The sequence below is a fragment of the Microtus pennsylvanicus genome, chromosome 3 (assembly GCF_037038515.1).
Source record: "Microtus pennsylvanicus isolate mMicPen1 chromosome 3, mMicPen1.hap1, whole genome shotgun sequence".
NCBI lineage: Eukaryota > Metazoa > Chordata > Mammalia > Rodentia > Cricetidae > Microtus > Microtus pennsylvanicus.
In genome coordinates this window covers 139,294,916-139,321,165 of record NC_134581.1, presented here as the reverse complement: position 1 = coordinate 139,321,165, position 26,250 = coordinate 139,294,916, and the positions used below count along the sequence as shown (strand labels likewise).

Genomic DNA, 26,250 nt, shown 5'->3' with positions numbered 1-26,250 from the left:
GTCAGCTTGCTACCTGGAGCTGTCTCCTGGAGTCTAAACCTCTATAGGGCCAGCATGGGATTGTCCAGATGGATAATGGGATGATGGCTTAATGGGTACCAGAGTCCCTGTGGACTTACTGACACGGGGAAGCACTGAGAGTGCACTGACGTGTTCCAAGAGCACCCCTGGCATTTGTGTCTGATGCTAGGCCATGGGACTGGGAAATAAGGGAGGGGGTAGTTTTGGCTGTGGGCAGCATTCCAGGCCTGCAGACTGCAAGCGACCTCTAGGCCCAGCGAAAGGACTCCTCAGTGGTAAAGATCAGACTCTGAGGCCTGGTTTGGGCCCTGGGAAGCTTGGTTTGGAGAGGTCTCAGACTTCAGACCTTCCGTTTTCTGTTCAGGAGGGCATCCATGGTTAAGAGCTATAGCTGGCGCTCAGACTGCCCTGTGCTAGGACCACGCAACACGGGCAATGAGCACACCTTATTTTCTCTTCCCAGAAGGATGGCAGAGTCTTCAAGGGCTGGGTTTGGTCCCAGCATGTTTCCCACAGCATAAAATTTGAGGTAAATCCTCACAGGGCTTCTGAAGCCACTGATGTTCATCTACTTCAGTTGTTCTCGGCCTTCCTAACGCCGTGACCCTTTAACATAGCTCCTCACATTGTGGTTGAAAGACCCTCAGAGAGGACCATGAAAGACCCTACAGACCCCCTCCTCAAAACCCGCAGCTAGCATGCTCCCGGGGGAACGTCCTGTTTGCTTTAAAAATATTCTCCGGATCAGCAGCCAGCCTGCTCTCGTAAGAACATCCCATGTGCTTGAGAGAGCAGGATGTCTATGAGATAGGAAGACTGCAAGGCTTCCTATCAATAAGATAGGACATCAACAAAGCAGGTTGACTGCAAAACAGGATATCTATAAGATAGGCCAGGCATCCATGCTGAGAGAGGAAACCATTCATGCCCCCGCCTCATTCTGATCGACCGATAACCACGCTTTTGCTTCTGTAAACTTGCTTTTTGCTCTCCCCTATAAAAAGCTCGCCCTCCAGTTGGCAGGTGCGCAAGTCCTCCGAAAGACTTTGCCACCCGCAGGCACCTGTGTTTACTCAATAAACCTCTTGCTAATTGTATCCTGTGGCCTGGTCTCGGAGTGTCCTGGTTCTGGGGTCTTCATCAGAGAAGAAATGTCCTCTCTGAGGGTCTTTCAGTGGTGATCCCCAAACATAACATAATTTTTGTTGCTATCTCATAATTGTAATTTTGCTACTGTTATAAATCATAAATATCTGTAATATATTTATAAATATTTTGGGGTGCTCTTAGGTGACCCTTGTGGAAGGGTTGTTCAGTCCCCAAAGGGGTTACAACCCACAGGCTGAGAACCACTGGTCTACTTGCACGGCTAAACTTAGACATGTTGCCATTTCTCCTGAAGCTAGCACACTTTCCTACCAAACACAGGAAAGTGTCTCAGAGGTGCTGCCCTGGGAAAGCCAGGAGCCACTTTCCTCCTGATGGGTTCTGTCACAGTGAGCTTCCACTGTCAGCTTGACACAAACCTGGCCATTGGGGAACACAACTTCAATTTTAGAACTGCCCAGATCAGATGGACCTGTGAAGCTTGTGAGCCTAGACCGCATTCAAAACAAGTGGCTGAGAAAACCACTGGGGATAAACCAGCAAGTGGCTCTGCGGTGTCCTTCGTGTTCTCTACTTTAAGCTCTGCCTTGCGTCCCTGCCATGCCTTCCCTTGATGACTGACTGACTGCAATATGTAAGACAAATTAAACCCTTTTCTCCTCAAGTTGCTTTTGGTCATGGTGTTTACCACAGTGACAGAAAGGCAAAGTGCAACAGACCCCGAGGGCCTGAGATGAGCATCTCTCCTCAGAGCCCAAGGGAGGGGACACTGGCAGCTGTGGTGCACTGTGGGGTGCCAGACATTGACCTGGGGTCCAGACCGGGACCTCTCCAGCCAGAATGGCCATACCTCCACTTACCAAGAGGAGACGGGCTGGGAAGTTAACAGACACGTCACAGTCAGAATGTGGGCCTGTGCTGGGAGTCACCGCTAGGCTGCCATGCACGCATCAGACAGGCTGGGAGCAGTAATGTGCACTTGGGCTAAAAGTCAACGGGTGAACCACAAGCCCTTTCCTCCCAACCGTCTGTCCCAACAAACTGAAGGCTTCCTGGGAAATTGCCCCGTAAAAGTCTACATTTTGAAAGACCCAGACCACTTCCCCATGACCTTCTCCTTTGAATGGGTATTCATAGCCTGGCAACCCTTAAAGGCCCCTAAGAGTCTTATCTTTGTTTATGGAAGGCAGGGAGACTCCAGAGGTGCATGGGTCTCCAAGGGCTTTGTGAGTTCCTCTGGCCATTTGTTATGCCTTAGAAAGGAAGACCAGGTAAAGGGCGGGCTATCCATATATTCTAGGAAGAAGCGACATGCGGTAACAGGACACACAGTGTTTACAATCATGGTTTCTTTTCTTTTTTCTTCCAAGTTTGGCTGAGGAGCTTCAGTGACATGAATCTGGGGATCCGACACACAGTACAGTTCAACTGGACACACTTATACAACAGATCACGGGGCTCAGGGGAGACCTGAGCTCACACATCGCTGCTGTGTTCTTATAGGATATATCATATGCAGCAAGTGCATGCCTGAGTGTTCATTTGCCCAATAGCTCTGTGATGCAATGCAAGTCCCGGATGGGCTGAGCCTATGACCTTCACTCTGTCCTTCCCGGACAGCGGCACACTATGTGTGTGCACTATGGGCCTGAGGTGAAAACACACCAATGGAAGAAGCCCCTCCAATCACCATCTGCTTTGCGAATTGTGTCAGGCCTGGCCTGTTGTGAAGGGGCAACATTAGGTAGGAGAGAGAGCCTCTCTCAACTGCCTCTCCCCAAAGTGGGCAGAGAGCACAAGCAGAGTCACAGAAGGGAGTGAAGACTACGCAGCACAGACCACATGCCCCACCCCAGATGGAGTCCTGGGCAGACAGGGACCAGGGAAGGAAGCTGGAAGTGCTCTGGGCGGCCAGAGCTCAAACACAAACTTCTGCTTTCCTCACAGGGGCACAGAAGCCCACCAAGGCCCTACCTGGGCTTTGTGATAACAGCTGTGAGAGCTTTACTTTCATGATGCTGGAGAGAGGCACCTGCCTAGCGCTGCAGCTCCCCCACGCCCCTGCCCCTACCCCTGCCGCTCACCACGTCAGAGAACAGCCTTTACCCATAAAAACCTGACTTGTTTTGAGTTGAAGCCCTCTGAATGTTAACGCCTCTGGGCATAAGCCCTGTGTGCTCCACAATGGCCCCTTATCCATCTCCTTTCTGTCTGCTACGGTGAACTCATGTGAAAACTAAGTCACCTTTCCAGCCACTGTTCTCTGCCACGCACTGCCAGCGTTCTCAGTCCCGGGTCAGTCCCTCGGGTCTCGATACACATCACCAGGTTCTAAACATCCACCCTCCCTGGGATCTCTCCCATCTTGACAGCACTTCCCAGACACTGCCTTGCTTTTGTGTTGGATCAGACCGCCCAAGTTTCTCTAAGAGGCATCCAAAATCAATTATTAAAGAAAGCCCCCAGAGACCCGTGCCTTTGGGGGCCACCTATCACCTAGTTTGTGTGACAGCATGTCTCTGAGTGACTGACAATGAGGCACCTCTGACCCCCACAGTTGTCCTCTGAAGACCACATACGAGCCATGTTGGGTTGGGTTGATGTACTGCACAGTTCTCAGCAAGGCTCAGAAGCCGGGGGCACAATGGGGTTCCCAGGAAGGGGCTGGGGCTCACCTTCTGTGACTTCAGCTCTTCCGTGAGCATCAGCACCTGCTGTTCCAAGGCCGCCACCTTTTCCTGGGCCGTGCGGCTCCGAGCCAGTCCATCAGAAAAGAATGGGAAAGTGTTGCTTTGTCGCTTAGGCTTCTGTATGGGACTTGAGGGCAGAGAGGACCTGGGTGTAGGCTTGGGAGGCTCCTCCGGCTCTTTTCCTGCTCAAGATGAAAAACACAGATGTCAGAATGGGCAGAAACAATGGAATGGTCCATCCACCTACAGGTGCCTCACCCACACAATGACACCTTCCTGCTCTTTCCCTATGGATTAGAAAGGCGGGGGGGAATACTCTTTGCTTTATTTATGAATCGTTACTAGGAATTCTGTGGGAAAGATGGCAGCAGCAGTCATTAACAGTGTGGTGTGATGGAAAGTAGTCAAACGGTAAGTTTTGTTATGTGTATTTTACTACAATAAAACACACTTGAACCTGGTGTGGTGGTGTGCGCCTGTATCCCAGTACAGAGGCAGAAGCAGCAGATCAGAAGTTCAAGGTCACCCTCAGCTATGGAGCAAGTTAAAGGCCTGGGATACATGAGACCCTGTCTCATGGTGGAAACAAGCCAATCCTCTGGAGGCCCAGGAGAACGCTGGAGGCCTTCGTCTTTGACACTTCTCTCCAGAGGGAAGGGAGACTCGTAAGATTCAAAATGTAAAAAAAGGTAACTCATTTGGAGAAGAGACACTTGGAAGACTCTGGAAGCCCCATCCCCAGTAGTGTAAAACTGGGTAAACTACTGCTGGGGAGGAGACCGATCAAGCCGACTGCACAGATTGCCCATCTGCCTGCAAGGTGTGCAGGGAGCTCCGGGTTGCAGCTTTCGGGAGTCTGTACCTGTGCTGGGCACTTTTGGGTGATGTGGTTGCTTTTCTGATTCATTCCTGACCCTTTTAAATACTGCCCCCCTCCCCGGCCGTTCATAACCCTGTTAGTAACCCCAAACCCACTGGTTCTGCCAATTAGGACTTCAGTGGAATTATTATTTTAGTCTGTCATGGGTTCCCTTTCTGGGGTTAATAGTCGTGTGTGTGTGTGTGTGTGTGTGTGTGTTACAACTCCACAGGAAAAGTCTGTCACACAACACACCCTGTTAAGGACTGAACGTTTGTGTTTCCTATAGCCCCAGGAAGAAGCTCCAGTCCCCTGTGTGACAGCAGGGACTTAAGTAATTGAGTTGAAGGCACGAGGGCAGAGCCCCATGACAGGGGATGAAGATGAGAGGAAGATGAAGATGACAGTCTCAGCCACCTGGAAGACAGAGCACACAGTCGACAAGCCTGGAAGAGAGAGCCTTGACTAGATCCCAATCATCAGCATGTTGACCTCGTGTTTCTCAGCCTTCCACCTAACTAGAAGAATTCCAGTAAGCGTGTTTTGCATGAGCCACACACATATGCTCTTGCAGGCAGGGAGGAGACAGGCCAGAGCTCACCTGGAGTGCTGGGGTCAGAGGTCGAGGACTGCTCACCACCTTGAGGCTCCACACCCTGTGAAGACTCTTCCATTAGTGGTCCATGGCCTATGGCTTGGGCCTGCTTGTTGCCCCGGATATTGTGCATAGTGTTTCTGGAAGGAGAAGCGAGGAGCATGAGGCTGGCAACCTCTCGCTCTGACCTCACCAGCATGTCTCCAACCACCCAGATTGTCTCCACTCTCAGCATCCTGTGTGACGCACCTGCCCCCCCTCCAGCTCCAACCCCTCACCCTTCTCATTTATCCCCTGCCACACTACACTCCCACACCCTTTTATTCTTGGTTAATTTCACACATACATAATGTGTATTCTTTCTAGATTTATTTTATTTTATGAGTGTTTTGCTCGCATGTATGGCTGTCTTAGGGTTTTTATTGCTGTGAAGAGACATCATGACTATGGCAACTCTTATAAAGGAAAATATTTAATTGGGGTGGCTTACGTTCAGAGGTTTAGTCCATTACCATCATGGTATGGCATGCAGGCAGACATGGTGCTGGAGAGTTAGCTCAAAGTCCTACATCTTGACTTGCAGGCAACAGGAAGTAGTCTAAGATACTGGATGCGGTTTGAGCATATATATATAAGACCTCAAAGTCCGCCTCCACAGTGATACACTTCCTCCAACAAGGCCACACCTACTCCAGCTAGAGCACACCTCCTAATAGTGCCACTCCCTTTGGGGGGGTCATTTTCTTTCAAACCATCATATATGTCTGTGAACCATGTGCATTCCTGGTGTCTGTGGAGGCCAGAAGAGGGAATCAGATCTCTTAGCAATGGAGTTACAGATGGTTTCAGTGCTGGAAACTGAACCCAGGTGATCCTCTTACAAGAACAAGTGCTCTTAACCATTGAGCCATTTCCCCAGCTCCCTACAATGTATCTACCCCATCCTCCCCTATTCCTCAGTACCCCCCAACATATGCCCTTCCTACCGAGTCCAATGACTGTTGCCAGCTTGTTGCCAGCTTGAGCATGAAGAACCTACTGTTGGCCATAACCCTGAAGAAAATGACCCCCCACACACACACAACAGTCACCAGCTGCCAATAGCTCCTCGGCTAGGGGTGGGGCCTCATGAGCCTCTTCCCCCCACTGATGCTGGAATTACTGATGGCTCTGTCTTGTACAGGTAACCCCAGCTGCTGCCAGTTCACAAGTGCAATGAACACTGCGTTTCTCACAGGCATGGTTCCTGCAGCCCCAACCCCGTGTCTGGAGCGGTGTCCGCACCTGTCATTCTGCTTGCTCGTAGACTTAGAGCAGTGACTGTAATAAGAAATTGCTTCACGTTTATCGAACGAATGTTGAATGCACTTGTCAACCTAACTTCCCCAAATCCTATGGCCCAAAGGCCATCAGTGGTTCCCAGCTCGGATCTGCTGAGGCATGTTGTAAGCATTTCCTGGCAGCTTTCTGCTTTTGCTCTCTTCCTGGACCCAGACCCACCCAGGCTTGCAGGTTTCACTGACTCACGGCTTCCAAGGGACTTAATACACTCATGCCCAGGCCAGCTTCAGCCAATAGCTTGTTGAGGCTGAGGCCCCATTCCTGAGTCCAGACTTAACCCTTGTGCAGTTTATAGAAAGGAACCAGGTAGCACCAAAGACCGGCCTAAGAGTACTGAATATAGCAAAATCCACAGTCTACCAGATGAAGAGGGAGCTCAGGTGTTTATTTTTCCTGGCAAAGAGATAAAAGCTCATCAATTCTGAAATCAATAGTAAGGGCGAGAAAAAGTGCTCCCTAAGTGAATTGTTTAAAACTCAGGCTATACAGCCGGGCGGTGGTGGTGCACGCCTTTAATCCCAGCACTCGGGAGGCAGAGGCAGGTGGATCTCTGTGAGTTTGAGGCCAGCCTGGTCTATAAGAGCAAGTTTTAGGACAGGAACCAAAGCTACAGAGAAACCCTGTCTTGAAAAAACCCTAAATAAACAAACAAACAAATAAATAAATAAGTAAATAAAACTCAGGCTATGCAAGAAGAAACATCCTAGGTGCTACAAAAATAAATAGGCCACGGGAGGCACACCTGTCCAGGGAGGGCAGCCACGGCGTGTGGCAGGGAGGGTGATGGTGTCTGAAAGCCAGCCGCAGAGCATCCGTGCTTCCTAGTGGAGTTCTAGGATGGTTCTGAAGGCAGACAGACTTAATCACTGCCCTTTGAAATTCCCCGAGATCTGTTTCAATGTCGATGCAAACGATGGGGAAGAATCTGGTGCCTGAGTGACCGAACCGTGTTTTGAATGTTTCTATTTGTGAGTCCACAGTGATCTTACAGTTAAAATCCTTTCGCCATTCAGAAAAAAAAGTTAAACTCAGCCCCTCCCCCACCACATTTGTGTGCAGGCCCCGGTGAACACTGGGACAGTGGGCATTTTCTTCATTCACTATCTACTTTTTTTTTTTGACACAGGGTGTCTCACTGAACCCAGAGCTGGCCAGTGAGCCCCACACAGCTTCCTCTCTCTGCTTCCCCAGTGCTCAAGTTAGGGACAGGTGCCAGGGATCTGAGGTTTCTCCAGCAAGCACTATACCACTGAACCACTTCTCTAGCTCTTTCCATTGTTACTATCATTTATTTTTGAGGCAGGGTCTCAGGCATCTCAGACTGCACCTCAGGCATCACAGGTTTACTGTGTGGTAGGGCGACTTTGGACTTCTCATCCTTCTGCTGTGGGTGCTAGGGATCAAACGCAGAGCTTCAGTGAGCCTGAGGGACAAGGGCTCTCTCTACTAACTGAGCCACATCCCCAACCCCACATTTCTCTTGGCCCAGTCTTACTGAAAATTCTTACTATCATGGAGTATCCACCAACATTTCCTGCCTTAAATAAATGATAGGAAAAAGTGAAATGGATTTGATATGGTGACTCTTTTCCTAAAAGAGAAAGAAAACAAAGAGAAAAACGTTAAGAGTTACCCCACCTAGTGAGGATTAAGATTTTCTGTGAACCCCAGAAATTTGTTATGAGCTATAACAGACCACTAGTTTTCACTATGACCTGTTACCATTTTGGGTGATACTGCACCCGGAGGGCATTTACTAAGGAGCAGCAGGGGTTAGGAGGATGGGGGGTAGTCAGACAAGAGGATAAGATAGACCTGCACGAGCCCCTGGCTCTGTTGAGTCACCCGTGTGAGACACATACTTTGAGAAATATGATAGACAAGTCACTCTGGAAAACCCTCATTCCACAAATCTGCTCAGATGCTGGAGAAGCGGAAAACACAGTCCCAGAAGAAATAAAGGACTGAGCCTAGTAGTGGAAACTAGAATGGGGTGAAAAGAAAAGTGGGTGCACAGATCAGACTAGTGCCTCAGCAAAGGCCACCCCCCAAGGGAGTGCAGCACCTCTCTTTGGTTATCGGCAGAACTTCCTGGAGAAGCCACCCCATCCCTGCAGGCTCTAGTTGTTAGATCTACTCAGATTTTGAGTTCTTTCTCAGTCAGTCCCAGCAATCTGTGTTTTTAGGAATTTGTCCATTTCATCTAAGATTTCAAATTTATCTCATGGACCCTGTGTATTTTTTGACAGGGACTCAGTAAGTACCCCAAGCTGACCTTGAACTCAGAGTCTTCCTGTCTCAACCTCCTGAGTGCTGGGTCCTCCCAATCACCATGCCTGGCCCTAGTAATCCTTTTTATCTCTATAACGTTGGCAGTAATGACCCTTTGTTGTTGTTGTTCCTAACTTTAGTGACTTTAATTTTCTCCCTTTCATGACCTAGCTAGAAGTTATCAACCTTGTTAGACTCTTCAAAGAAAAGCCATTTCACTTTATTTGTGTGTGTGTGTGAACATGCACATATACATCTGCCACAGCACATGTAGGGAGGTCAGAGAACACTTGTGGGAGAGAGTTCTCGCCCTCCACCACGTGTGTTCCAGAGACAGAACTCGGGTCATTGGGCTTGGCAGCAGACACCGTCACCATCTCACCAGAGGGAAACTCAGTGGTGAAAGAAGATTCAGTCTGCTTGTTTTAAATAGATGGGTTCACAAAAAAAGAGAATGCGATTTTCTTTTCATGGATTGATAAAGAATACAGTCATCAATTAGACTAAGGTCAGCATTACGATGCTAATAACCAGATGGTGGCATTTGGTCATTATTAAAACTCTGTTACAAAAGACCCCTGACTTCTCAGGCTGGTCATTTCCCTTCTTGGTTCTTACTCCCCCTATCAGAAACTCACAGTGCAGTGGGCGTGCTGGAAAGACCAGCAACCACCATGATGGAGATTAGTGTGTGCTAACTGCTGCTATGCAGGGGTCTCACAGGTCACAAGCCACAAAAGTTGGAGAGCGACCGAGGGACACACGCCACAGCCAGAGGCACTGGCTGAGTGGGGTGACGGTCACTGCTGTCCACACTTCCTGTTGTCAGGAATTAAGCTTCCCCAGCGTGTCACAGGGCTTGTGACCAGTGGTCCTTGGGCGTGGGAGGGCAAGAAAACCCCAACTTTAAGGCAGGAAAGGACCTTTTTGGTCCTGGCTGGTATCTCTCTGGGACAGGTGCTCTCTACCTTTTACCACTGTCCAGGTGGCTGCAGTCCCTGAAGGGAGCATCTCTCTGCCATCAACCCATCGACTTTGCTTGGAGCAATTTAGATTACTCTCTGTGTACGCTGGCTCCTGGCGTGGCTGACCCTCATTGTCTGCTTTACTAGATCTGACTCACCATGGAAATGCACCTCTTCATGCGCCTGTGAGGGTGTTTCCAGAAGGGAGATGACCCACCTAGAATGGGGTGGGCAGCATCAATGGACAAGGAGGGTTCCAGAAGGAATAAAAAGGAGGAAAGGAGATGAACACTACCACTCATTTGTGTCTGCTTCCTGACTATGAATGCAGTGTGCCTGGCTCCCGCCTCCATGCCTACCTGTTCTTAAACCAGAACAAGCCCTGCTTCCTTGACGTTAGTTAGGGATTTGGTCATAGCAATGAGAAGCAATGAGTACCTAACTCGGCTCTGTTCTAAAAGGATTGGCCAGCACAAGGGTGAAGGACAACCTCAGTGAGCAAGCCTCCAGGGTGGCTTCTTGCCAGCCAGGGGGATTAAAAACAGATCCCAACACATGCCATGCTCCCCTGGGGACCATGTTCTGAGAGTAACAGGAAGATGCATTCTCCTCGGTTCACTTTCCTGACAGCCCTGGAAGTGCCCCTGGACAGAAGGGGAGGATAACCCAGTGTGGGTCTAGCACTGGGACACACGGTAGCTTGCTATGGTGGTCAGTGAGAGCAGTCCCCGGCAGTGCTCAGGAAGCCCCTCATCCTGCGCTCAGGCCGCACAATTGCAAGCTCAAGGCCTCCCAGGGCCTATGCAAGGCTCGTGGGCAGGTTCTCATTTCACCACGTCATCTGGGGCCCCGGTGGTGCAGGGGGCAGTCTTGCAATGCTTTTGCAATGCTGCTGTTGCCTTGCATCTGTGGCCATCACAAGTGACGGAGGGCACTGGCTGGGCAAGGCTGTGCAACCACCTCCCTTTCTCAGTTTCCACATGCCCGCTGTTCCACTTTTGGGGCTGTGGCCTCCCTCAGGCACAAACCACCCGCCCTGGATACACGCTGGCTAGGAGGCTGGCCTTCCCAGGTTCCTCTTCCCTTTAGCGTGTTGCCAACATATCCAGTTCCTTCCAGAATCTCAGGGGATGAGCCCTGCAACCTGGGTGCTCACCCATGCTCCATGTCCCCTAGGCTTCTCTCTCATGGGCTCCATGCCCTTCTGTCCAAATAACTGTGGTTAGCACTTCCTCCAGCCAAGCAAGCCCTAAAAGGTCACATCTCATCTTTTCTCCAAGCCTGTTTCTCTCTGGGAAAAACATGACTACCCTCTCAAGCACACATACACATAACATAATAAAATAAAAAATGAAAAATGTGAAGGACTTAGGATCTGGCATGGTGGTTCGTGCTTATAATTCCAGCATTCAAAAAGCTGAGACTGGAGGATTGCTGCAAGTTCAAAGCCAGCTAGGGCCACAATGTGAGTGCCAGGCTAGCCTGGGGCTACAGAGTAAGACCTCATCTCAACGCCTTTCACTACAGAGTAGCCGACATGACTGATGTGATAAAGTACAAGTATTAGAAGTAAATAATTTGATACAAACTCATCATTTGATGTGATCTCAGCTATACGTGGATATATATAGAGCTGTTTACTACTGCTAAGCATGATGAATGATAGAAGTATGGGTAATTTCTAACGATTGTCCTTTTAAGATGTTGCTCATTATTACGAGGCATGGTGTGCCTGTGGGTGCTTGTGCCACAGTACACGTGGGGACAACTCACTGGAGTTCGTTCTCTCTCTCACCTTTGTGCTCATTTCAGGAACTCAGGTCACAAGATCTGTGCAGCAAGCGCTTTACCAGCTGAGCCCTGTTTGTGTATTGTGAAACAAGATCTCTCTATGTGGCCCAGGCTGGCCTAGAACTCATGACACTCCTGCCTCTGCCTCCCAAGTGCTGGGACTCCAGTACCTGGTCTATTTTTAAATAACAGTGTGGTTAATTGAAAATAAGGCAACAATCCCACCGTTGTCCACCCTACACAGAACCCTACCTGATGAAGCTCACAGAAAGGGGGTCTGGTGGGCTGGCTGCCTCTTATCTCCTCGGGCACTTACTGTATTTCTGTTCCTAGATGCTTCAGGGAGATGTTCTGAAGGGCCGAGGGCATGGCAGGGACAGGCTGCAAGGCAGCTGCTGCACCCACAAGTCCGATGGGTGTTTTCACAGGACACAGGAACTCTTCCAGATCCGCCTCCTCTTGTTCTAGGGAGCCAAAGACAGGCAGTCAAGACTGGTGTGAACTAGCATACTTGGTAGGAACGACCTTGTTCTGGGCTGTGGGCTCAGCTCTTGACTGACAGCACACAGGGTTGTGACAGCTGCTCGGCTAGCGACCTTGATGCAGGCTAACAACAGCAGAGTGCTGCAACATGATCTGTTTTGCTGCTGCAGCCTTCGCAGAGACTCTCCACAAACATGCAGGCCTGCAGGTTATTCTGTATCTGATGAGCCATTTAGAAGATGTCTGAAATGTACTGAAACTTGATGCGTCAAACGGTCTCTCCTAGCATCATCTGTAGTACCTTAAAGTGGAAATAACCTTTTCTGGGGTTTTTTGTTTGTTTGTTCGTTTGTTTAATTTCTTAGCATACGCATGTATGTTTGTGGGAGCATATATACATGCCTGAATGTGTATTGGACACACATGCATATGTATGTGCTAGTGTGTGGTGGCCAGAGGTTGACGTCAGATTATTTTTCTCCATCTCTGCTTTATTTACTAACACAGGGTCTCTCACTGCGCCCAGAGTTTGTCAGTGAGGATATCTATCTATTCAGCTTGCTCTGAATCTCCTAGCTCTACCTCCCCAGAGGCAGAATTACAGGGGGCTGAATGCCACACCCACCTATTCCATGAGTTCTAGGATCCGACTGCTGGTTCTCAGGCTTGCATGGCAACTCTTTATCTACTGAGCCAGCTCCCCAATCCTTTATTTGGACGTGGAGTCTCGTTAAATTACTCACACCGGCCTTGACCTTGTATTCCACACACCTGCCTCCAGCTCTCAAGTACTGGGGGTTACAGGTGCGTAACAACAAGCTCAGCTAGAAATGAAGATTCTACAACCCGAGCAGGTTGGGTAAACCCTGATACCTCCATACAACTGCCACTCCACTGTGCAACACAAGAGAAGTGGGCAGCTGAGGCAGGAGAATTGCTGTGAGTTCCAGGTCAGCCTTTTCCTCCAGAGAACATAGGAACATACATGGAACATAATATCAAATGGAAAATGCCAGACTTAAAAATGGAGTCACAGTTGGTCTCAATTACACTGAAAAGTTTCTAAATAGACTTGCACGGGTCAGGGGTGTTGCCCAGATGCACAAGCTCTGGGATTCAAGGCTCCAACTCTCAAAACAAAACAAAATAAACAAATAAACTTCTTGATCTTAAGAGTTGCTGGACCCTTCCCATCACATAGTTTATGGTGCTATAAACGACGTGGATATGAACAAGACTTAAGATCGATTGGCAGCAAAGACTTCCAGTCAGTTATCATTTTGAATCTAATCATCAGCCATTTGTCACAGGGCAGTTCAAAACCACCACATAACAAAAAGTCACCAGGGTCTCAAAAAGTCACTCAGGTGACATCAAGCAGGCTATGTTATGGCTGCACTGAACCGTTTTGCTACCAAGTCTTGGCCTCTTTAATCTTCAGTGTTTCTCTTGTACCAGTGTGTAGATCACTAAGTGAGAAGCTCATAGGCTGGCTTCCTGTCTGGGCATCACCACGTGCACCTTAATGAGATTTCAAGGTATAACATGGCTAAAGGGCAGGAATTTTACCGTCTGAGTCTCTTTACAAATACCCTCAGCTTATGCTGGGTGGTGGAACACACTTTTAATCCTAGGAGGCAGAGGCAGGTGGGTCTCTGAGTTCAAGGCCAGCCTGGTTTACAGAGCAAGTTCCAGGACAGCCAGAGCTACACAAACTACCCCGTCTTGAAAAACCTACATAAAAAAAAAATTGGGTCACGACCTCTACCATTATAAGGGTTGTTCCTAATCAAAATAGTAAGTTTGTAAGAGCTTTAATACCTGAGTAGTGATTTCTTCAGATTTCTTTCTGGTTGAAACCCTGGATTTTGAAGATAAGAAAGAAAGAGCCGTCCCATGACTCACTGTTCTGGAATCTGTGTGACCTTTCCTGTGTTAGCTTTTGAATGTCTTGCCAACCTAGCTCAGCCATCTCTGGAGACAAACGACAAGCCCTGATAACTGCACACAGCTGGTATGCAGCAGTTTGGAGAGCCCTTACCTGACTCAATAAATGCTTGGATACTGGGGAAAAGTGACTGAGGTTTCATGATGGGATTATGGGTGAGCAGGCTATTCTCAATTTATTATTTTTCTCACCAGATTTGCTACTGTAAAAAAATTTAGGCCTTCATAACTAGAAAACAAATTTAGATTCATTAAAAATAGGAAGCTACAAAGAGAACTTAAAGTACATAGACATATTAAGATCGCAATTCTAAATACTGAAAAGTAAAGATGTTTTACATTGGCATATGGTCCAAAATACACAAAAACAAAGGAGGGTGGAAGCCATAATACGACATTACTACTGGCCTCACTAGAAGATGGACATGGGCTGCCTTTCCCTCTTTACTGCTTCCCCAATGTTCTGACAAGAATTCTTCTAGAGAAAGTGGCTTCAAAATGTTTAATGTTAAGATAAGTTTCTACACTAAAAAAACATCATTCGAAGTGTAAGAGAGAGGATCCAGCATTTTGGAAGTTAGTATGGAATGCTACAGAAAGGAGGAAAGAGCCAGGGCCACTTCTCATGTGGAGCCCTTAAACGGAAGAAGCGAAAGATTTAGGAGTGTGAGGCTGGAGAGATGGCTATAGTAGTTCAGTGCACTAGCTGCTTGTTCTTCCTTCCTTCCTTCCTTCCTTCCTTCCTTCCTTCCTTCCTTCCTTCCTTCCTTCCTTTCTTTCTTTCTTTCTTTCTTTCTTTCTTTCTTTCTTTCTTTCTTTCTTTCTGTTTCTCCTCCCTCCTCTCCTCTGGAGTCTTACCCCCATCCCCTGCATCCCATCCACCCCCTCCGCTTCCACCCTTCCTACATCTCCATTGAGAAAGGGGCAGGTCTCCCATGGGCTTGAAGAAAGCATGGCACATCAAGTTGAGGAAGGACCTAGCCTCCAACCCCTCGCACAAGGCTGGGTGAGGTCATCCATCATTGGGAACAGGTTCCCAAAAGCCAGCTAGATGCCAGAGATAGGTCGTGATCTCACTGTTAGGAGCCTTACAAAGAGACCAAGCTACACAACTGTTACACACATGTCAGCTCCTCTAACTGTTGGTCCAGGTCCATGAGCTCCCACGAGCTCAGGGAGGCTGTCTCTGTGGGTTCTCCTATTATGAGCTCTCCTGGTGATGTGGGAGTCTGCTGTTTTGTGTTGATTTCATTGGTTAAATAAAAAGACTGCCTTGGCCCTTTAAGAGGACAGAAAATTAGGTAGGCAGAGAAAACAGAACAGAATGCTGGGAGAAAGAAGCTGAATCAGTGAGTCGCCATGATTCTCCCACTCCAGACAGACACAGGTTAAGATCTTCCCTGGTAAGCCACCTCGTGGGCTACACAGATTATTAGAAATGGGTTAGATTAATATGTAAGAGCTAGCCAATAAGAGGCTGGCACTAATGGGCCAAGCAGTGTTTAAAAGAATACAGTTTCCGTGTAATTATTTCGGGGCATAAGCTAGCCATGTGGGCGGCCGGGTGCCGGGGATGCAGCCCTGCCGCTCCTATTTCAACACCCTGGCTCATATAATCCCTCCTTCCTTTCTTCAGCAAGACTCCCAGAACTTCAGCTTGTCTGTGAATCTCTGCATCTGTTTCCATCAGTTACTGGATAGAGTATCAAGTATCTCTGATAACAATTAGGGTAGTCACCAATCTGCTTACAGCAGATGGCCCGTTCAGGCACCTTCTCCACTATTGCTAGTAGTCTTAGCTGGGGTCATCCTTGTGGGTTCCTGGGGGTTTCCCTAGAGCCACACTGACTGCTTTTACTGGGGACTAGAGTTCAGCTCCCAACACCCACCCACAGCTCACAATTGCTTATAACTCCAGCTCCAGGTGATTCAAAGCCTTCCGGACTCCAAAGGCATCACACTGATGTGGGGGGACACACACACACACACTGACACACACACACACTGACACACACACGTAAAATAAAATAACCTATGACTTTAGGGGTGGGGGAACTTTATCTGTGCATCATATCTGTAAAGAAGATGTGGGTATAAAAATATTCATCATCACAGTGGTGATCATGAGAGGTGGGTAGGGTGGGAGTGGAGGCAGCTCCACTCATCCAAGAATCCTGCAGTCACTTAAACAATAGTGGGTCACACGTTGCTAACTCTCAGCAGGCTCCATCAACGTCACAGGCTGGTCAGTTGACTTGGCAACAACATTCAAAGCCATTCTTCTGAGGCCTCCTCTCTATTCCCCCTCTCCCCAGACAGGAACTGGGCTTCCAGGAAGAGCTGGAGGAAGTAAGATGAGGCAAAGCTGCAGGATGCTGAGGCTGCGGGATGCTGAGGCTAAGGAGCAGGCAAAGGGAAGAAATCACAATTCCAGACCCAGTTAGGTAGGAGCTGGGGTAGAGAGAGCTGTTCTGAGAGGCTGAGGCAGGGAGGGCTGGGAGGGTTGGGAGGGCTGGGAGGGTTGGGAGGGCTGGAGCTGACTGGACGTGCCTGAGGAGGGAAGGCAAAGACGTCAGGTTCCAGCACCAGAACTGAGCCTGGGGACACTCTGGACCAGGGTAACCAGACGGGAAGGCCGTGTGTGGGGGAATGGCTAGGAGGCGGGATCATGAGGTGTGTGTGTGTGTGGATGGAGTACGTGTGTTTGTATGTATGTATGAGGGGGAATGTGTGTTTATGTGTATACATGCATGTGTAAGTGTATATACGAGTGTGTGTATATGTTGTTTGTTGTTCAACAAGAGCTGAAATACTAGCTCTGCCTTTGGTTAGAAGATCCATGGCCAGGTCCTATTTCCACAGGGAGGATTCTGAGATCTCTTGGAAATTCCTTACACCAAAACAAGCAAATGAAAACTCAGGAAGGCTCCTCTCTACCCTGTGTTCTTCGAGGTTAGAGTACACGGAAATAGAAAAGGTTAAGGCCCCATAATGTGGACTCCGACCTTTCAGGTTTTAAACAGATTCAATATAAATTTGTCTTACTCAGAGATACTTTAATCACCTTCCCTCTCCTTCATTCAGAGCAAACAAAATCAGTTTCTCTCAGATTTTAGTACCTTGGTGTGTGTTTCTTAGGTGTGTCAGGTCTCCCACACCTCTCTGCCTGTAGCCCAAGATCAACTCTGTGCTCACACTTAACTGTCCTGTGTGTGTGGGGGGGGGGGGAGGTATCACCAATAGGGAAAGAGCAGCTGGGAGAGAAGGTCTGTGGGGGAAGACAAAGCCAGCCGGCGACTTGAGCTCAGATGCAATTCATTTTCTCTAAACTCTGTGGCTCACTGGGGCAGAACGAAGTTCCTGAAAAGTGGGGGTGCCCAGAAAGCACAGCCTACTGCAGAGCACTGAAGGAACAGGCACACATAGTGGCCTTAACTGCAGCAGAGAGCAGCACTTCCTGCTGGAGACAAACCTGATGGCCCACAACCCTGGCTCCTCTTGCCTGAAGAAAGCCCCCCCCCCCCCCAGAGAGATGATCGGCTAGGCGGTCCCACAGTCCTCAGACTTCTCTGGTCTGAGAGCTTGGACTATTCCTGCACGACAAGGAAGTCCCTGCCTACACACACAAAAAAGGGCCTAGGCCAGGAGGTTGCTGCTTCTGTGGTGTAGCCCTGAATGCCCCCTCAGCTCTGAGGTATGAATCTATAGGGTGCAGTTTGAATTTTAGGGTTGGTATTTCCTTTCCAAGGGGCCTCCGCTTCCTCTGCTATAAAATGAGAATAACACCTAGAAGACTAAGGATTAAGTGAGATGACACACGGCCAGGCTAGAGCAGTGTTGGTAAATGGGAATTTCTGGTGGCAGACATTTATGAACAGCCCCTGTAAGCTGTGGCTTCCTTTGGCAACATACAATTACAGAAATCTGTCCATCATCCTCATTGTCCTTGGCCCTCTGGGGACCACTGCGTAGGTAAAAAAGAAAGCTGGAAATGCTACAAAGCTGTAGGGAGAGACCGCGCCTCCAGATTGCTCAAGGGTGTTGATGGAACTTTTTTTTTCTTTAAATGGGACCCAGCGTCTGTGACTCAAAGTCAGAAGTGGATCAGGAGGCTTGCACAGCCTTCTGCTTCCTCAGGAAGGATAGGGAGGGGCTGAGGTAGGGCAGCATGCTCCAAACATCTAATCTCAGGCTCAGCAGCTTGCTCAAAACTCCAGAAAGAAAAGGAGTCAGGCATAGTGGCACACGCTTATAACCCCAGCATCTGGGAAGCTGAGCCAAGGTGATCACCGTGAGTATAAAGCCAACCTGGGCTATGTGGTAAGACTGAAGCCATCCTGGGCTACAAAGCAAGCAAGCAACATACAATGGACCCCATAAAGGGTTTTCTGTGTGTGCAGGTGCATGTGTACGTGCGATGTAGAAGTTTTCACTTAGGCCCTGGGTCCAGCAAGGGCAGTTTGCTACAGGACGGAAAGGCTGATGGGAGGTAAAGTCTGTACCTCTGCTTCCCACATCTCAGGCCAGCGCTCTCCCTAGGATACCACCACCCTGGTTATGGGGACACCATGTGGCCTGCCCCATGAGAAAAACAACGCTAGATCCAAACAGGCCTAGTCCGTGTACTGAAGCAAAGCTACAGAGCTAAGAACCTGGACCAGGACTGGCAGAGCCGAGGCCTTTGGGGTTCCACACCGTGTAGCTCCACACTGTCTTGGAGCCTTGTTCTTCACATGTCAGATCAACCTGTCTTTGGCCTGAAGTTAGCTATGGTGACTGTGTCAACTCAGGCTATAATCTTCCACATAGACAGGGATGCCTGGCTGTGTGATGGTGGTGAGTATGAGCTATAGCAGAAGGACGGGTGCCAAGAAACCCTTTAAAGCCCTGCTTGAAGCTGTACGGTGGTGCGCATCTGTAATACCGGCACCTGAGAAGAGGAGGGGGAAGAGGTAGGGGCTCAGGAGCTCCAGAAGAGCCTCAGCTACATAATGAATTCAAGGTCAGCCTGCGTTACACGAGACACTGTCTCACAGAAGAGAAAGAGGCTGCCCAAAGAGGTTAATGGTCACAGCAAGGAGCAGCCGCTACACTACAGTAGTGATAGCGCATTGATGCGGGTGTACTGTTACAGTAGTCATGGCATGTAGGCACTATTAGGATAGCAACAGTGTGTATATGCTACTATGATAGCTGCAGTACACACACGCATAGTGATAGTGTGTACTATGGTGTGTGCGTGCTACTGTGATAGTATGTACTATGATAGTGTGTACTATGGTGTGTGCTACTGTGATAGTGTCAACATATATGCTATGATAGTACTAGCACACGTGTGCTTGTAGGTACTACGATGACAATGATAGCATAAATAATAAATAAATAATGTGTGTGTGTCACACACCAAAATGCATCATTAGTGTCGCTACCATGTGTACCTGTGTGCCTGACATTACATGTTACAGTCCTTTTCTCGGGCATAAAATTCAGTGCATTTGCTCTCACATTCACTCTGCAAATAAAAATGGTGCCAGACCAGACACTATCAAGGACTAGGGACACTAGTCTTAAGGACTAGTGGAGACTGACAAGGACACTGGTAATCAGAACAACAGGTCTCCCAGCAATGTTTGAAAAAGTGTCAAGGACTTACACCGAGTCTCGGTGGCAAAGTCCCAGCAGGCATCTGAGGGGAAGCTGACAAGATGAGGGGACATGAGCCTGGCCTTACAGAATAAGCAGGGATTGATCAGGCCAGACAGAGGGACATGAGAACCTCCTGCTAGAGCATGGGCACTGGGGGCTGGCAGAGACGTGATGGGGCTTGGGGAACTAGCCCTAGGCAGTGTGTAAGGCCCTGCACATCTTTCATTTTAGAAAGCCCACTCAGACTACAGGGGACAGGCTCGGACACAGGCCTTGAGAGGGGACGCTACCGAGGAGAGGAGGATGCTAGGGCTTCCTAGCTGAGAGATCTAACCTAAGAATGGCAGTGAGGGGACCTGGAACTGACAGGCAGTTTAAGGGGCAAGAGGTCCAGGGCAGCTCCTGATTGGACTGGCTGGTAGAAACTGAGGAAGGGTGGGGGTGTGGCCTGCTGTTGTGAGTGGGCACACACGGGCATCTACCAAGGGAGGGGGAATTCTCACAGGCAGGTGTGCTCAATGTCGGACATGTGACGCGCTATTCTGGCTAACTGGCCTGAAGTTGTGGCATTTTAGACACTGACTCTGTACTGGGACCTAACTGATTATGCATGCTGTTGCCATGGCAGCTGTGGGGTAGTCCATCCCTGTGCTGAAATCTATCAGCATCTGGTGGGAGGAAATGTGACTTCCAGGTTTCTCCATGTTGAGATATCCTAGAACCTACACCAAGGTGTGATGGCTCATGTTTATTATCCTAGCACTTGGGAGGCTGAGGCAGGGTTGAGAGTTTTGAGGCCAATCTGGGCTACACAGCAAGAACCTGCCTGTCCCCAAATCCAAGGGCAAAGAATGATAGTATAGTGGCAGAGTGCTTGGCTAGCGTTCATGAGGTCCAGGATTCGACCCCCAGTAAACACAGAGAGAGAGAGACAGAGACAGAGAAAGAGAGAGAGAGTGCACTTGTAGGCAATAAGAACTTTGATCTCTGAAATCATCAGGGTTAAAGTAACAGATACTCCAAACTATTACAAAATGCCCTAGAAACCCACTGCATTGGCACTTTTGCTTTTTTGTTGTTGTTTTGTTTTTGTTTTTTCAAGAGAAGGTTTCTCTGTAGCTTTGGTGCCTGTCCTGGAACTAGCTCTTGTAGACCAGGCTGGCCTCAAACTCAGAGATCCGCCTGCCTCTGCCTCCCGAGTGCTGGGATTAAAGGCGTGCGCCACCATCACTGCCTGGCTTGCACTTTTGCACTGACCCTTCCTTCTCACAACTCCGGGAAGGTGTAACTTCCTGAGATATCCTAAGGATATCACAATGTTCTATTGAGTTCCAACCATAGGCAGGCATTGTTCTAAGCGTTTGAGGTACGTGGATTCAGCTAAGCCTCGGAAGAGCACTAAGATGGGTGTTTTATTCACTTCATTTGGTAGAGAAGGAAACTGAAGCTCAGGCAGGCTTGGTAATTTGCCTGACATCATCCACAGCTGAGACCTGAACTCAAGTGGCTGACCTTTGAGCCCATATCCCTGTCCTAATTGGTCCTATATTCCATTCCTGGTTCCACTCCTTGGTGGACAGGGATCCTCCCATGCTCCCAGTAGTAAGGGAAAGGCCTGGCTAGCAAATGTTTGCGTATGTGGCAGAGGTCAGCCCATTGGTACCTAGATTGAGGTGCAGGGTGGGCCCATTCCCAGACAGGCCGGCAGCAGGGGTGACGGGAAGTGCAGGTGGGCTGTTGTGGAACTCCCAGCGCTTCATCTGTAGCTGCTGTAGCCAGTATAGCATCACTTGTTTGGTGGCGGCCTGAGAAGCACAAGCATTAGTTAGTCAGGTCCCAGGCCTGCAGGGTGGCACCAAGCACGGCCTTCAGAGATCACAGATGTTTAGAAACTTTGTTCTGCCTAGAAAAAAATCCATCAACACTGCAGGCCTGCATCCACTTCTGGAACATCACAGAAAAGAACCAGGCTCTGGTTTCCTGCGTGGGCTCTTCATGTCTCTGTTTCCTCGAGCGTTTTGTAGGGACAGTACTACTGATTTTATAGAGTGCTTATGAAGACAAAATAGGGGGAATAGAGTGCTTGGCACAGTGCCCGGTACACGGCAGGTGCACAAATGCATTCCCTAGACTGAGAAAGAGGTACCACGAGAGAGGAGAAAGCTGTGAACTGTGATCTGGCGGGGCCCAGTGACTGCCACTCTCCTTGTGTGACAGCCCCAAGTCCTAGCTGCCTTTCTGTGGGATGGAGGTAATCCCACCTACTGCAGGGCTACACCAGCTCATGACTCTGGATGGGGGCAGGAAAGCCACAAACACACTGTGCTAACACACAGGAAACCTGCACCACTCCAACAAGTGAGCAGCTGATATCAGTCATTTCTTTCCCAACTAATAGCCCATACTGTGTTTGTACATCCATTAGCTCGCTGGATCTTCTAGGGAGAAGGTAGGTGTGATCGGCCCTTTTCCCAGATGGAGACACAAGTGGTCCAGACATGTAGTGGCTGTGGCATGCTGGCCCAAGAACTAGGTCTTTCCACTGTAGAGCAGAACTAATTTTAAAGGCATGAGCTTATGTGGGCACGGGTGATGGGCAGCTCATGGGAGTAGACAGTGAGCCTCGTGGAGCTACCCACAATCAAGGCTACAAAAGAATGGCAGCAGGCTACAGAGCGGCCAGGGCAAGCTCCCTCTTTGGAGAGGGCCACAGATGCGGTGTGACTCAGGTTGGGAGAGAGGTTGCCACAGTAAGCTTCAGCTGACAACATGGCACACAAACTAAGAGTCACCTGGGAAAAGAGAACCTTAACTGAAGAACTGTCCAGATCAGATTGGCCTGTGGCCATGTCTATGATTCAGGAGAGCCCAGCCCACCACGGGTGGTGCCATGCCTAGGCAGGTGTGTCTGTATAAAAAGATAGCAGAGCAGGCCAGAAAGAGAAAGCCAGTTAGTAGTGTTCCATTATGGTCTTCACTTTAGCTTCTGCTTCCAGGTTCCTGTTTGAGTTCCTGCCCTTCAGTGATGGACCGGGATGTTAAATAATTCAAATAAATCTTTTCTTCCCCCAAATTGCTTTTGGTTGTGGTATTTCTCAAGGCAACAGAAACTCAACTAGAACAAGGGTATTTCTATGATAGTCCTCTGGCCTGTTACGCAGACATCAGTAGGACAGAATGATGCCTGTCAGTCTTTTCTTTTCATACGCTGTTCCTCCAAAGCTTCAATTACTCTCAGGCTTCACCAGACCTGATAACCCCCAGCCAAGCACAGGCACCTCATTTTATTCCTGAACTCGCCTGACACGGTCACACCGAGCTACCAGTCTGTCGGAGGCTCTGCTAACACTGGAAATCCTGTGACAGGCCAGAACACGTGATCTTGGTTCACACTGAGGTTCAGAAAGTAGCCCTTAGATCTTCAGGCCAGATTTACTTCAGATAACACAGATCTGGGTGTCCTACAGTTTCTTCACCCTGAGGACTCTCTCGCCTGTCAACACAACCAGCCAGCTACCATCTCCTCCATCTGCTCTTTCTCCAGGGTCACAGCTCCTGCTCAGCCATCATTCCCTCCTGGTTACTCTCTGAGGGGCTCTCAGACTACCAGTTCCCTCTCCCCCCCCCCCCCCCCCGATTTGTTCTCTGCCCAACAACCAGCTGAGCTCTCTAAACCCCCTAATCTCACTGTACTCCCTTAGTGTAAGGCTCTGAGACAACCTCTACAGCCTACCGGACAAAGTCTAAGCCCTTGATCCCAGTTCACCAGTGTCTCCCTCTTCATCTCCATCTTCTGGGCCAGGCTCCTGTGGCTTGCCTGGATGGATGCTCAGGGTTACACTGCGTCTTCCCATCTTAGCGCACAGGCTTCCTCAGCATCATTGCCTTGATCATTTGCCTGTCCAAAAGCCCATTATTTCTCTCATTTAAGGGGTGCCTTTTTGAAGAGCTCCCCCCCATCACGTGGAGGCGCTGACCCCTCCTGTCACCAGACTCTTCACAGTGTCTCCGAAGGCATTTAAATATGCTGCCAGTTTTCCCATCACACCTTATGCGGTTTGAGAAGAAGGGGCAGAGGCAAACAAGTCAGACTTGTTCCACGCCCCAGAGCCTAATGCGTGGACTCCCGGAACAGTAAAAACCATGTGCTGAGAGGCCCTGTCCACAGCCCTTGTCTTATGGACCGAGCCCAAGACCTAAGGCCCACAAGACCTCTAAAACATCCTCTCTGGCCTAAACGTCTGAGTTTCCATTATTTTAACAGCAGCCTCCTCCCTTCTCCCCTGGAGCCTAGTTAACTAGCCACACCCTTGCAAGGAAAGGAGAAGGAAAACCTGAGGGCATCCCAGGGTCTGGACAGCGGCAGGTTGGGGGCATAGGGAGCAGGAGCAGAGGCGGTGGGGAGGAAGACCTTTGTCCTTACACTCTTGAGCCTCAAGAATTAAGCGCCATCCCTCCCCCCACATCTGTCTTCCTAGTTAAGCCAAAGGCCATTTCCTCTCAACTTGGTAGAATCTGACCTGGGGCTCCACCACCCTGTGTATGTGCCTATGTGTTTATTTAAACAACATTTACTAAGAACTCACCAGTTCAGACATGCCTGGACAAACAACTTAGACTGATTGCTAAACTTACATATTTTCCCTCCTAACCCCTGCCCATGTCTGCGTTCGCTCCTGTTGGCCAAACCACCAAGACATGAATCAGATCCGGCCTTAAAGAAGGCAACCACAAATCTTGACTCTTGCTTCAGTACCAAGGAAGTAAGTCAAGGAAACTGGGTGGTTAGGCACCATCAAAGTAAAGTTTTGATACAGCCCTGGAAGATTCCAAAAGTGGACCCCATCGTTTGTAAATGCCCGATCTGAGCCATACCCTTATTGGCTATGACTCAGTTTCTCGCTCCATAAAATGAGTCCCTCACCCATGCCTGTGGCAATAAGGAAATGGTGTGAAGACTCTGTGGCAAAGCTCCAGGCTCTGGGCACATGGCAGTAATCACTGTCCAGGTCAATTAAGGTGCCCAGGCATTGGCCCGGAAAACTAGTTCAAGATGGAAAAGAGAGAAGAGTTCCATTTACCTTGAGGGTAATAACCCGGTTGGGAGTCTTGACTTCGAAAGTGCCCTCATCCTCAGCGTCCACCTTGCAATCAAAGACGGCACTGGAGAGGTCGATACTGTCCAATGGGTTAGCATCCTGAGCGGTGCGCGAATAATACAGGTGACACTTCTTCTCGTCGTAGAAGAACCAGCGGCATTTCCAGCCCTTGATGGGCCCTTTGCCACCAAACTTACTTAAATACCCACAGAGTTTCTTGGGGACCGTGTCTAGTGGTCGGGCGCAGCCCTCTGCGTCTCCCGGAGGCACCACCTCGGGTTCCCTGGCCGAGCTGGGAGGTTGTGTGGACTCAGAGGGAGGGGTGCACTCGGGGTCCTTCTGCATCGCTGCTGGCCCGCTGCACAGGCCCGCAGCACCAGAGTCTCGAAGATCCGGCGGGCACCTGGGAACCGGCCGACACCTGGCTGGGGCGGAGTCGGTCCAGCCCGGCCCCCAGAAGAAGGCGGAGAGCCCCAGTCGGCGGCCCGGAGAGAGCCGCAGACACCTGACTGCAAACCCCGCTCCCCGGCAGGCCCCGCCCCTATTCCCTGTCACGCGAGGGCCCGCCCTCGGCCCCGCCCCCGGCCCCGCCCACGCAACATACTTCCGGCTTTTCCTCCACGTCGTCGTCCCTGCTGGCTACGCGCGTCTGTCGTGTGTGCAGGCGCTTCGGTGTAAAGACAAGGTGGCTCCGAGGTGCTTTAGCCGTGGGAGGGGATGCGGGGAGACACGCCATCCCCTGGCTATGCAACCGTGAGTCTCGCGTGTTGGCACGGGGGATGGCGTCCTCTATGGCCGCCACCCTACGGGTGCCGCGCGAGCCACCGTTGGACGGCGCATCGCGCAGCCATTGGCGGAGTGAACGCGGGGCGGGGAAGCTCCGTTTCCGGCGCGAGGTTGTCCTCGCTGAGAAACTTTGGAATTCTCTGTGCCCTCCCTCTTTCCCTGAGGTCGGCCCACGGCCTTCACCGCCCGGACCTCGGCTCGCCTTGCCTCGGGCGGCCTGTACGCGACTGATGTCGCCCGGACCCAGAGCAAATCTAGGACGTCGCTGAGCCCAGGATCCAACCAACTCCCTTATTAACGGTCCTGCCTCAGTTTACAAATGCCGTCCCAAGGCGCATTACGGCAAAACAGCTAGACACTTTGCTCCGGTTCACCTCCCTTCTGGGACTTCATCTCGCCTTTCTCGCCGCTTCAGCTCCTGTTGCTTTAGCTCACCCCACAACCTGGCCATCCTTAAAGAAATCTGTGTATAGTCAGGAGTATTAACGGAGCGGAGTATGGCAGTGCCGGCCGATCTTAGTACCTGTGTACCTTTAAGAGCCTGATTTCCCCAGTCTTGAGAGACTTGCTCTACCAAGGTTTTCTCATGTAAGGAGGGATAGTGCTCAGGCCTCCCCTTGCCTCCACTCCACAAGAGCAGATTTATGGG

At 49.8% G+C, this 26,250-nt stretch overlaps 1 protein-coding gene across 4 annotated transcripts in view; it reads right to left on the bottom strand.

Moving 5' to 3' along the window:
• The window catches only part of Tbc1d2 (TBC1 domain family member 2), a 49,103-nt gene extending 23,474 nt beyond the window's left edge, over window positions 1-25,629 (bottom strand). For 2 of the 4 annotated variants that reach the window (XM_075967261.1, XM_075967263.1), the window contains exons 1-5: window positions 24,798-25,323; window positions 21,380-21,521; window positions 11,957-12,104; window positions 5,279-5,412; window positions 3,804-4,000 (exon numbers count right to left, since the gene is read on the bottom strand). In XM_075967261.1, coding sequence (XP_075823376.1) covers window positions 3,804-4,000; window positions 5,279-5,412; window positions 11,957-12,104; window positions 21,380-21,521; window positions 24,798-25,160 — 984 coding nt within the window. In that variant the 5' untranslated portion in view covers window positions 25,161-25,323. Of the gene's footprint in view, window positions 1-3,803; window positions 4,001-5,278; window positions 5,413-7,355; window positions 7,437-11,956; window positions 12,105-21,379; window positions 21,522-24,797; window positions 25,324-25,419 lie in introns of those variants that run through there. The other 2 variants (XM_075967262.1, XM_075967264.1) reach the window with 2 other exon arrangements.
• Window positions 25,630-26,250: the final 621 nt, after the last annotated feature.